Source organism: Carcharodon carcharias, chromosome 17, assembly GCF_017639515.1.
Source record: "Carcharodon carcharias isolate sCarCar2 chromosome 17, sCarCar2.pri, whole genome shotgun sequence".
Classification (NCBI taxonomy): Eukaryota; Metazoa; Chordata; class Chondrichthyes; order Lamniformes; family Lamnidae; genus Carcharodon; species Carcharodon carcharias.
In genome coordinates this window covers 77,845,278-77,858,529 of record NC_054483.1, presented here as the reverse complement: position 1 = coordinate 77,858,529, position 13,252 = coordinate 77,845,278, and the positions used below count along the sequence as shown (strand labels likewise).

Here is a 13,252-nt window from a genome sequence, read left to right as displayed (position 1 = left end):
AAGCAGGTTTATTGGGGGTTATTCTATAAGTCTGTTTTAACTGTGTAACTTTAATCTTGTATGCTTAAGTTTTTTACTTTTTAATAAATCTTTTAGTTTTAAAATTCTAAAGGTGTTACTGGAGTTCTATGTTTTTGAGGTCAGTAGCTTTGCTTCCTCATTTTCACAATAAAAAAGGTTTATGATCAGTGAAACAGGCTTCACTCTGGGGTCTGGCTTGCTCAACAATAACATCTGCTGTGATCATAACACTACCAATTTCTAACCTTATATCCCTTGACTACATTGTTTAATATCAAAGGGAAGATATACTTTCTGGAAAATTGCCAGTTTATTGTTCTGCATTGCACTTATTATTCTATAATGTATTTGGCTAACACTCTTGCTTTACTTGCTTTTGTTTGGTTGTAGATTACCCTCAGGATGGTTATCCAGTCTTAGGTGGTACTAAAGTACTTTAACTTGAAAAGTAAGGCAGGGAGGCATAATGCTAAATCCCTGCCCTTGATGTTAGCCTCCAAAGTTTTCTCCCCATCGCATTAGGAGAAATGTTGGCTTTCTGCTCTTTGACTACCTCATCATATTTCAATGATAATGAGAGGGCAGAACCTCAGATATCAGCTTATTTCACAGTCTTTCCCCCTTCTCCCCTCAGTACCTCTGATAAACAGCAAGACAGCAATATACGACAGAGACAAATAACGGTTAGTTGAATGAGAAATTTTTAGAAAGATGGGTTACTTCTCTCTCTCATGTGCCTTCCAAATCCTGACAGCCTCTGACAGAGTTCATTCAGAAATATCAAAATCTCTACAGTTGAAAGCATTTGAGGGGTGTCTGGTGCATGATTTAAAAAAAAATTAATATTCATTCACGAGATGTGGGAGTTGTTGGCAAAGCCATGTAAATGTGATTTAACGAGCCCTCTGTACATCACCACAAGAATTTCCTGCTTGGAAGTGGTAAACTCCCTCCGCAGCGAGCAGAGATCCTGTGCCTGAGATTGACCACAATGCAGAAAAATGGCCTGGGTCATGGCAAGCTTAACTTGCTTGGCAAAGCACTGCCATGACCAATCAATACCCATTCTGAAGGAAAAGCCAGTCTCTAAAGTTTCTGTATTTGCTTTTTCTGCTAATGATAAGCAACACAAAGCATAATGAAAAGGAAGGCCAGGTAAAACAATCCAGTGTATAACTTGGGAATAGGAGGAGGTCAAGTTAGGTATTGCTTTGAATATGCCAAGTACTGACTCTGGTTACAGGGAATATATCCTTTAACTGTCTCTACAACAGGAAAGTTGAATTTTGAAAGCTTATGCTGAGAAGCAGAGTAGTGATGTGACAAGGAAAATAATTCAAAGCCAGATAAGTTAAAGCAGCATTATTTTATCATGAGAAGTATAAAGAAAAGTGCCAATGCTGGAAATCTTGAGCAAAAAGAGAAAATGCTTGTAAAATTTTATATTGAAAACTTCTTTCCCTCTTTACATGTGTTCATGGGTCTCTTATAATGGGAATTATATTTTATTACAGGAAGTGTGAATTTAATTGCACTGTTGTGAGTTTTCTGTGAGGTTGTAGATAAATGCATTGTGATGGAAGAAAGTTGCATCTGTGAGGAAAATCTGGTGAGTGCCTTATTCACATTGTCTATCCATCAACATCTAAAAAGCATATTTTTCTATTGTAACTTTACAAGTCTGAGACTGTTACCTTTACAGCAGATCTAGTTTACTTACTTTGCAGTTCTCACAGCACTTCCCATCTCCACATTGTGACCCTGATGTTAGAGTACAAGTGGCTGCATTACAACAAGGATTAGTGCATTTCTAGAGAAAAGAAAGTGAAAGGTAATAACAATGGAAATGAGAAAACTGATTTATAAAGTTCCTAAAGTATGAGCTAGTTGTAAATTCCATTTAAGTGTTTGAGCTTAACAAAGTTTTTTAAACTCTATAGTGGGGTCACTGCACATACCATATGACTGTCATATATAAAACTGCAGCAGTGGAGAAACAAGAAAATAACACAAATCAGATTACCCAATTTCATCTAATAAAATATTATCAGTTAAGGTAAAAAAAAATACAGTTTTATATTTAATTGCTTGCTGTTTGATTATTGGTTGAACTAACAGTTTAATCCCTCTTGGATGAATTGGCAAGGTACTATTTTTCAATATAATTTCTTGATGATTAGTCAGTTCAGTTGTTGATTATCATTAGGTTCTGTACAGTATCACATTGACAACTAGAGCTTGTTTTTAGATAGTGCCTTTGACATAGAAAAATATCCCATGAGACTTTACAGAGGCAGAAGGAAAAGACTCTTAAGTGGGATGGTCAAAAGCTTGGTCAAAGAGGTGGGTTTTAACGATGGATTTAAAGGAGGAGAGCGGATGGGAAGGCAGATGAGTTTAAGGAGGGAATTCCCTAGGCCTTGGCAGCTTAAGCCAGAGATGCCTAGAGTGAGGCAAAGCGACAAGAGAATTTCCAAGGGCAGAGTCAGAGCAAGAGAGAGTTTGAGGGTGAAGGGATTTGTAGGGCTCATGAAGGTTGCACAGCTGAGGGGGTGGAGAGACGAGGCCATGGAGAGGTTTAAATACAAGGAGAAGAATTTTAAATTTAGCGCATTGGGGATTGGCATCCAATATAGTTGATCAAGAACAAGGGTGAGGAGGGGATATGAGTAGCAGAGGTTTAGATTAGTTTAAATTTATGAAGGGTCAAGAATGGAGGCTGGTCAAGAGAACATTCGAAAAATCATAATTAGAAGGGCCTACATTTTGTCCTTAAATTTGAAGTTGACAAAATAAGGGGTTTCTAAAAAATGAATTGGAAAAAAATATAATGAGATTGAAATTTAACCTGTGGTGTACCGCAGTCACATTGCTCTCCTTCATCAACAATATAATTACCACAGGAAGGTAGGGAATACTGATCTTCTGGGTTAGGTTCATTTTGAAGACATAGTCCACCTCCTCTCTCAATCAACTTTACAAAATCATCTTGACTGCAGCTACTGAAATTCTTGGAACCCCTGTAATAAAATGACATTTGAAATATATATAAGTAATTCATTCCTACTAATTCTCACCCGAAGCAATCGTTTTGAACAATGACATTCAAGGCATTGATCACCATATTTATTTAAAGGACAGCTGTAATTACTGCTGCTTGGTGTATTAAATTAATACTGCAGATCAGTTCCGTGGAGAGACTAAAGAAGCAGACTTTATTCTCCTGAGAGTAGCAAAGGTTAAGGGAGATTTAATAGGGGTGTTCAAAAGCATGACAGGTTTTAATAGAGCAGATAAGGAGAAACAGTTCCCAGTGGCAGAAGTGGTCAGTAATTAAAAGACAAAGATAATTGGCAAAATGAACCAGAGGTGAGAAGAGGGCAAATATTTTTACATAGCAAGTTGTCATGATCTGGAATGCACTGCCTGAAAGGATGATGGAAGCAGGTTCAATAATAACCTTCAAAAAGCAATTGGATAAATACTTGAAACAGAAACATTCTGGTGAAAGGGACTAATTGGATAGCTCTTTCAAAATGTTAGCACAAGCATGATGGGCTGAATGGCCTCCTTTTGTGATGAATCATTTTACAATTCAATGAGGATCTTTTACTAACCAAAAAGGACTCTATAAGGTTTGTCCTTTTTTCTACCACATCTAGCGACCTCTTATCAAATCCCCAATACCTTTACTCTCCAGAAGCACTCAGCTGTACGTTGAACCTACTTATAGTAAATGCTTTAATGGCATTTTGTGGTAATTGATTCCACAATTCTCTCCCTGACTTCTTCATTTGTAATGTGTTCCTGAAATTTAAACCCTTCATCCTAGCAGATAACTTGCCTGGATTATTTTGTCAATTCCCTTTATAATCTTGAAAACATCAGTTGGGTTAACTTAGTCACATCTTTTCCTTGAGAGAACAATTCCATTTCCTTAAACATTCCTTGGCACAGTGGGTAGCATCCCTGCCCCTGAGTCAGAAGATCCCAGTTCAAGTCCCACCCCAGGATTTGATGGCCAAGAAAGGTGTTTTAATGCGGCCAAACAGGTTGATTAAGCAACCTGCAAATCCTTCCACATGTGCCAATGGCAGGCAATAAGAATAAATTAGATGCCTGGTCAGCAATGTGGTGGAAATAATGTTGGAGCCTCTACCATCACTATCCATAGCTCCAGACGGCAACGTGCATATAAAAGTGTATGTTGCCATGGCAACTCGGACTCCCTCGTGAACTGTAACATACGAACAATAAGCTTTCCTTATAATTTATATTTGTGTTTATTCTTATAATTCAATATTGAACATTACAATGAAACAATGGAAAATAATTTCCTTTTTTCACACCCACGTAAAAAATACTAAATCAGCCAGTTTCATACTTACGTAATTGCACTGTACATGATGCAGTGCTTAGTTGGACAAACACAGGATCGTTTATCATCATGAATTATGCCCATATTATGTCCTAACTCATGAGCAAGAACTGTTGCAGCCCGTGGCACATTACTGTCGCCAAACTAGTTGGTAAAAGAGATAGATTTGGTTGCTTAGAGGGAAAGACTCTTAGAACAACAACAACTTACATTTATATAGCATCTTTAATGTAATAAAACACCCCAAGGCGCTTTACAAGAGTTTTATCAAACAAAATTTGACACCAAACCATATCAGGTAATTTTAGGGCAGATGGCCAAAAGCTTGGCTTAAGGTAGGTTTTAGGAAACATCTTAAAGAAGAGAGAACTGAACCGGTTTAGGAAGGGAATTCCTGAGATTATGGTTCAAGCAGCTGAAGACACAGCCACCGGTGGTGAAGCGGTTAAAATCGGGGATGTATAAAAGGCCAGCATTGGAAGAGCACAAATATCTCAGAGGACTGGAGATGGTTGCAAAGATGTGGAAAAGCGAGGTTGCAGAGGGATTTGAACAGGAAAGAAGATTTTAAAACGGAGGCTTTGTCAGACCGGGAGCCAATGTAGGTTAGCAATCACAGGGGTGATGGGTGCATGGGACATTGTGCAAATAATTTTTAAAAGATCCAACAAGGCACAATACTTTATAATTAACTAGTGTAGAAGGGTTGTTGGAATTAGTGAACTAGCTATGCAAATAACTACCCTCTCAATATTTAATATTAAATACCACTTCTGGTGAAAAGAAAATTTAAGCACAACTGCAATGTAGTCATTGCATCAAAATTTCCATTTAGATTGTAGCCTTTTCATTGAGAAATCCATTTGAGGGGTCAAGGCACATAGGACTCAAGAAAAAAATAAATCAAAAAGCAGGAAATAAATGTTATCAAACTTGTGTTTTATAATCCTGTAGATTATTGCAGCTAAGGAACGCTTAAAAAATTAATCTTGTAGTTTTGTCTTTCCGGGAAAAAAATGAGTTGTGTCAGAAACAGTTTGGTGAATCTTGTTCCGGTACTTAGGATTTAGGGAGGTAGAAAAGCCATATAGGGTAACATATTTGGAGCTTCAGAGTAGCAAGTGAAAATGTTCTAAAGAGGAATAACCATGCCAGCAATGAAATACAGAGAAGAAAAGTTGTGATGGTTATATAGAAGATGGAGGCTAGATATGAAAAAAGGATTGCCAGTTTATACTATAAGCTTTTTCTTGTTGCAGTAGTGTGTAAAATACGTTACGGAAGTTTCCCTAGGTATGGAAGCCATGCATTCACCCATGCATAATGAAGCTTGGCTGAGAGTCCAGACTCTCATAAAAGCTTTTACCTTGTTGACACAAGTGCCCAGAAGGGGAAATGTTGCTTGATTGACAGAATTACAAACTTTTTTCTCTTAGATTGATTTTGTCAATGACTCAATGTTTATTTACAAAAGATAAGAAGTGTTGAATCCTTATAGTTTCTGTTATTGATAAATGTCTGGTGATTGACACTTTTATAAGGTTGTAGTAACAGCAGTTTTTTAAAAATAAAATTATGAATGGATGTTTTCTTTAAGCAGTTCCACATAATGGGCAGAATCTTGCCCTTGGATGGCAAGTGGGCCCCACTGGCTTGAAGGTGGACGGGCAGCCAACCCCTGCCACTGAAACGGGGCCCACTGCCATTTTGAGTGGGCAGGCCAGCGACATCCCCAATGGGAAGCGCTATGCGCTTCCTGTGTGGGGGGGGAGGGATTCCCCATCTGTCAAAGTGCGCTGTTTTGCACATGCGCACGAAAGAGAGCACTTCTCCCTGAGACAAAGTCCTGTGACAATCCGAAAAATTTTAAAAATACAAAAATTAAAAAATTATTAACATGTCCCCCTCATGTGACAATGTCACATGAGATGGGACATGTTAATAAAGACAATATAAACTTTATTTATTTTTAAAAATACGGACACGAAACTTCATCCCGCCAGTGGATGAAGTTTCATCAATAATCTGGAGCCCACTGGGGCTCCTGGCCTGCCCACCAGCCTTAAGGTTGGATGGGCAGTTCTTTAATTACTTTAACTAGCCTGTCAACAGCCTCAAATGGCCACTGCACGTCAGCGGGCGGACAGCTGATTTCGCTGTCAGCCCGCCTTCCTAAAAATTTAAATGGACTGGGATGACGTCAGGGATTCCTCCCAACATCATCCCGCGCCATTTTCCCCTCAGTGACCAGGTCTCGCCCCCAAATCGTGAGGGGAAAATCCTGGCCAATATTACTATAGGGTTCAATGGATCTGTACAGAGTGTATATTGGGTGAGTGATCATGTAAGTGCCATGAGTTGGCAATGGGGCTATAAGGGACCATGGGGATAGGTGGAGGCAGGACATGAGTGGACATTAAGTTGGCAAAGGAGCTGTAAGAGGCCATGAGGGGTTGCAAAATGGGCATGGAGGGTATAAGGGGCCCCGAGGTGGATGTGATTTGAGCTACCTACCTCGGGAGTGGAAATCTGGCCCTAAATGTTCCACTTATTCAACAGTTAGCTTGAAGTAACAAAGCAGATCACTTACAACATCAATCCCACCTCCAAGCCTGGGAGAGCAGACTGTGCCTACAAAGGCAAGGCCTAGAATTCCACTAAACTGTGCTTTACCTCTGAAATAGAAAAAAATCAATGAAGTAAATGAAGTCACTGTAACGCTACCCAGCAAAATTGATTTGGTGACAATTAACTCTACAGATTATCTGACTGCTCAAAATGAAGAATACATTTATGTTGGTTCTACAGAAGAATAATTGAAACATATATTTTTAGCCCAAGTTATTTGGAAATATTGGGGATGACGCTGAAGATGGCGGTGATGTAAATTTATGGGCATCATATCACTTGTCTGTTATATACTTCACCCAATATTCAGCTCCATTGACTTTAATAGAAATGAAAATCAGGCATGCTGTATAATCTCTGGCAAATACGATTCCATCTGTTTTGCTTTCCCCCCAGTGTCCATGTTACCCATTCCATTAATACAAAGTTGGCCTTCGTTTCTTAAAGCTGAAGGGCAGAATCTTCGGCTCGGCAAGCAGGGCTGGGGGCCGCTCACTGAGGTGTAAAATGACGTACAGTGACGTCGGGCGTGCATCCTGACGTCACGGTGTGTCATTCAGATTTTCAGTTCGGTGGGCGCGCAACTGACTCGGGTGCGTGCCCACTGAACTGTCAAAGGCCTATTAAGGCCAGTTAACTCTCAATTAAATCAATAAACTGAGCTGCTCATCCAACCTTAATGTTGGCGGGCAGGCAAGAGCTGAGGCAGCCTTCGCATTTTTCATGGTACCTCATCCATGGGCGGGATGAGGTTTCATGAAGGTTTTTGAAGTGTTGTAAAAATTTTTAATAAAATTAATAGACCTGTCCCAGCTCATGTGACAGGTTCACATGAGGGGACATGTCTTAAATTTTTTTTTTCCCTTTATTAAATTTTTTTGCACTTAAACGAATCTCCCTGAGGCAGCTCTGTGCCTCCGGGAGATTTCTGTGCTCCTTCATGCGCAGGCCCCAATTCAGGTAACCCACCCCTGCCCTCATAGGGAGCATTCAGTGCTTCCGAATGTGTGTCATGCTGGGCGGGCCTTAATTGGCCTGCCTATGTAAAATGGCAGTGCGCAGACAATCGCGGGCAGCAATTGGCTGCTTACTCGCCCGCTCCAGCTCCTGCCCAATTCCCCCCCCTCACCCCCCCCACCCCGACGGTGAGAAAATTCTCCCTGAAGTATTTTAAAGTAATCTAAGCCTGATAAGAACACATTTGTTTTGTATCACAGGTTGCTTAATTATACATGTCAGGTCAGCTCTGATAAGGCCCATGATCAATATCTGAGTTTATACTAAACTGGCTGATCTTGAGCTGGGATCATGATAAGGGCACTGAAACGGGCCTTCCAGCCCTGAGTTTTCCTGATTTCTGAGGTCAGAGCCCAGTATTTAACTGGAGACAGCCTCCAAACAGCAAGCTAGAGGGTCATTGATATTTCCTATCACTCACCCCATTACAGACCTACTGGGATACGATGGCCACAACCACAGCTGCAAGCCATCCTGTGGTGGGGATCCCCCTCCATAATGTTGGGCTGACACCTGTGACCATGCAGGATTTTTAATTTTTCACAATGCTGCTGGGAGCAACTCCATTTTGAAGCATCCTTGCATTCTCCAGCCAGCCTCAGCAGCACCCACCATTCCCGGTGGGATTGCCGGCTGGACATCACAGTGGGCTCTCCTATTGGGTCTCCTGCTTTCCTGGTCCATTCACCATCTTTAACTGGACAGGACACCTGGAGGTTGAATTGAGGCTGACATCAGGACTATGACCCAACTGAGAAAATCCAGCCCTGTGTTTTTGAAGCTCAGTAAAGGGAAACCAACCAGGTTACTGTTCAGTGAGTCCTGCTGAAAAGCAGCTGATGATGAGGACAGGATTAGGTCACCCATGTTAAATAAATAGGCAATATTGTATTCTAAGCTCACATATGAAGAATGGCCATTCCTAGGGTGAGGGAGCTATCAAATCCCAGATTCAGGTACTTCAGCATTATCCAATATCACCAGGAGAGGAATGGAAAATCTAAAAACAAAATATGGTGTAAATGATTCAAAGTATTGCAGCATTTCCTTTAAAAGAATAAAAATAAAGACCAAGATTAAAACAATTCAGCTTGGACTGTCAAGCTGAAGACCCCAGTTGAAATGTTAGTAACTTGTCCGAGTAGCAATGGAGCTACCTGAGGTGCAGTTCCATTTTTGCTTCACTGTTGTCTTCATGCTGGGTCAGGGCTGTGAAAATCAGACAATGCCATGACTTTACTTGCTCACCGACAACCATAACTCTTCGTTAATACATCAGAGATGATTGTGAGGAGGCAGGCCTCCATGAACAACCATGGGTGGTATGGGGATTGAATCCTTGCTGCTGGCATCATTCTGCATCACACTCTAGCCATTTAGCTAGCTAAGTTAACCAACCCCTCAAAATCCCTTGAATTCCATTTATACCTCTTTTGGATTCTGCTTTTTTTCCTTTACTTGTCCTCTTATCTTTTGGCCTTGCACCATCGTCCTTTTTGTCATTAAATCTCTTCCACCCGATCACAGATCTTCCCATTTATTTTCACTCCCCTCTCCCTGCCTCTGTACTCGCATAAAACTTGTGAAATCTCTTAACTTTTTCCAGTTCTAATGAAAGGTCACCGACCTGAAATGTTAACTCTGTTTCTCTCTTCAGGTGCTCTCAGACTTGCTGCATTTATTGTTTCTGTTTCAGGTTTCCAGCATCTGCAGTGCTTTGCTTTCGTTTTAGACCAAGAAGTGCGAGTGAGAGTGAGCTTTTGAAAAAAATATTATTCTGAAACCCAGATGAGGAACAAGACCCATAGTGCAGAAGTTGAAGCAAATCTCTAAGTGATGCCAGGCTTTGTTTTCAAAAGACCTTGAAGTGTAGAGTGAACGAAAGACTGAAGAGCTCCATAGTTTTGAAGTTATAGAATCATAATGCACATAAGGAGGCCATTTGGCCCATCAAGTCCATACTGGTTCTCTGGAGTGCAATCCAATCTGGCCCATACCTCCTGCTCTATCCCTGTAGCCCTGTAAGTTTATTTCCCTCAAATGTCCATCCAATTTCTTTTTGAAATCATTCATCGTTTCTGTTTCCACCAATCTCAAAGGCAGTGAGTTCCAGTTCATTACCACTCACTGTGTAAAAAGGTTCTTCCTCACATCTTGCCCAAAACCTAAATCCGTGTCCCTTGGTTCTTGTACCATCAGCTAATAGGAACAGCTTTGTTTTGTCTATCTTATTTAAGCCTGTCATAATCCTGTACTCTGCCATGAAATCTTCCTTCATTCTTCTCTTCTCAAAAGAGAACAACTCCAGCTCCTCCAACCCAACTAAAATTTCTTATCCCTGGAACCATTTTGGTAAACCTGGCCAGATGAAAAATATGTAACTTGTTGGATGTTGTTGACAAATCATGTTCAATTCTATTGCGCCAGTTAGTATTAAGCAGCACACCTGATAGGTTACTTCACACTAGTTGCATAATGCAACACTGAAGAAGAATTTAAATTGTGGATCACACACTTATACATCTAAGTGCTTAAAGGTGTGTCCCTCAAAAGTCACAGCAACAGAGTAGAAGAAACCCTGATGGACTTCCCACATAAATAAACTTACAGAATTAGATGTCCACTATCATGCCTCTTCTCAGGGATCAGGACTCGTTCACGCCATCTTACAAACCTACCCAAAACGTCCCCAGCACTTCCATTGATAACAATTTGATTTTTATCTTTCCAGAGCACAAGACCAGTCAGTATGACACGGACATTCAGAGAGCTGTACATCTAAAAGATGATGAAAAGGGCAGTTAATATTTCCTATTGATGAATGGATTTCTGTTTAGTGATAAAATAACGAAATGTGCTTAAAGGAGAGGAAGATCAGAATCTTATGTTCTTAGGATATGAGTGTGAGTCTGGGTCATATCCGGATACCGACACCACTCTCATTCTCAGTGACTACCAATTAAGGACAGTAGATGGGTCCTTGAGACTGTAGGCCTAATTAGGGCCTTGGAAGGATGACAGCCCCACTGCCAAAGGTAGAATGCAGGGGAGCTTCCACCTTGAGGCACTCTCTGAAGAGGTTTTGAAAATAAACAGGGATACAGCTGCGAAGCCACCCAGGTAGGTGGGAAACCCATCCTCAGGATAACTGGGAGCCACAACTGTCATTCTGCTGATAGCTGCGGCTCCAGTGGCGGGGGGGGGGGGGGGGGGGGGGGGGGGGGGTGAGCGGTGATTGTACGAGGCTTCGCGTAATCCCAGCCCATCTGCCATCAATCTGCCTTCAGGGACCTGCCAGGCTTGGCCCTCAGTAGGGACCCGTCTGCTGCTGGGAAGATCCGAGCGGGCACCTCAATCAACCCACTCATGATTATGCAGATTGGCTACCTGCTACTGCTGAGTAGGAACACGTCGGCCCACTAACCTGGTATTCATATCTTTGAAATTCCTCCTGGCTCCACCTTCAAGAATGCCCCTGAGGGGCTGGGAAGATTCTGCCCGAAAAGAGCTATTGCATTAAGTGCTTTCTCTACGTGCATAATTAACTTACAAAATCTATACAGTCGATTTTAACCCTGATTACCTTGTGGGAATGGTGTGAGCCCTTGGTTAAAATGGAGGCTGAGCAGAGTACACTAACACAAATGGTTATGTTCCTGTCGCATTCATGCACCTCCGAAATTTAAACTCCTGGTCTTAGGAGCCTGGAGGCTGTTCAGTGCATGAAGGCATTGATTGGCTGCGCACCTGCCCCTGTCCACCCCCACACAATCCCCCCTGACGGGGAGAAAATTCTCCCCTTGAAGACACACTCCTGCTGGTGTCTGTGTCATCCCTGCCAGCTTCGTGCAGGAGTCAGCTTTGGAAAATTCAAGTCTGAGGATCACCATCTGCTTTGGGTTCAACACCCCGATTCCTGCTCTGCATTAACTTTGGGGCTTAAGTTTCTCCCAGTTAATAACTAGATTTCAATGAATCATTTTTAGTTATGGAGCATCACCATGTCAGCCCAGTGATGTTGATTTAAAGGTACATACCAGAGCAGCTTCCTGACTTTTCTGAAAGCTGATTTTCTAGCAGTCTGGGTAAAACAGACTAGTTACTATCAGCTGGCTACCCATGCTTTTGCTTTGATACTAAATTTTCCTAGCTCAAGGACCTGCAGATTGGCATTCAGTCAATCTAAAGTGCCCACTTTCAGTAAGTCAATGGATATGCTCTGGAACATATCCAGATGGATCTGTTTTAAAGTATCTAATATTATCAATGAGGCACAGAATGGATAGAGGGACATGATGCACACCACCAATAATATAGTAATCACTGCAATCATTGACCAGATTTCTCTAACCCTAATAATGTACTACTTGGTTCCTCTAAACCATGTGACACCCAGCCTACTTCCTCTAGACCATACCATGTTTGGCCTGCCATCTATAATCCCTATCATACCTGATGTGATACTACACAAGACCTGTAATCTTCATGCCTCTAACCATCCCTGCTTTAAATCCACAACATAGGGAAACTTGAATCTCATTAAGGTTCTAAAATTTTTATGAATGCTCAAAGTCAGAAATGTTTCATTTGGATTAAAAAACTGAAAATTGACCAAAAATTCATACATACTCCATTTACAATATGAACCAGTTCAACCATTTGATCCTGAATCAGAGTTTCATTCTTATTGTGTAAATTATACTGGAAAACACAAAACATGACCAAAAGTAAGCAACTTTAGCGGGACTAATATCCTTTTGAATTTAATTTTGAACTAATTTGAATAGATTGACACTTACTTTGTCATTATCAACAACCAAAACCAACTCCACATAACGGGTTCTTGGTAAAACAGCTCGCTTTTTCTAATGGTTAAACATGAAGATAGAATTGGATCAATTTTTTTCCTGGAAATATCTAGTGCACCTGACTCTTAACTCTGTCATTTGCATAATTTACGCAATATTTTTACATCTAACTTTCAATTTACAGCTACAATATCAGAACATATGTAAAATGCATATATTTTGACCATGCTACTAACTTTTATTGTAAAGAAAAACAATTTATGCCTCAGTTATATAACAGGAAACTAGTTTTTCCTAAGTTTTCATATAAAAATGGTTCAAATGTATTACCTAAAATTGATCTGAACATTAATTTTTATCACCCCTAATGCAGTATTGACTAAAGCACAGCCCAACAATG

At 40.7% G+C, this 13,252-nt stretch overlaps 1 protein-coding gene across 2 annotated transcripts in view; it reads right to left on the bottom strand.

Moving 5' to 3' along the window:
• The window catches only part of zgc:174164 (uncharacterized protein LOC570656 homolog), a 76,542-nt gene that overhangs the window by 22,183 nt on the left and 41,107 nt on the right, over window positions 1-13,252 (bottom strand). For both annotated transcript variants that reach the window (XM_041209831.1, XM_041209832.1), the window contains exons 7-13: window positions 12,844-12,909; window positions 12,674-12,745; window positions 10,653-10,822; window positions 6,990-7,074; window positions 4,410-4,543; window positions 2,870-3,041; window positions 1,742-1,831 (exon numbers count right to left, since the gene is read on the bottom strand). In XM_041209831.1, the coding sequence (XP_041065765.1) occupies window positions 1,742-1,831; window positions 2,870-3,041; window positions 4,410-4,543; window positions 6,990-7,074; window positions 10,653-10,822; window positions 12,674-12,745; window positions 12,844-12,909 (789 nt within the window). The remainder of the gene's footprint in view (window positions 1-1,741; window positions 1,832-2,869; window positions 3,042-4,409; window positions 4,544-6,989; window positions 7,075-10,652; window positions 10,823-12,673; window positions 12,746-12,843; window positions 12,910-13,252) is intronic.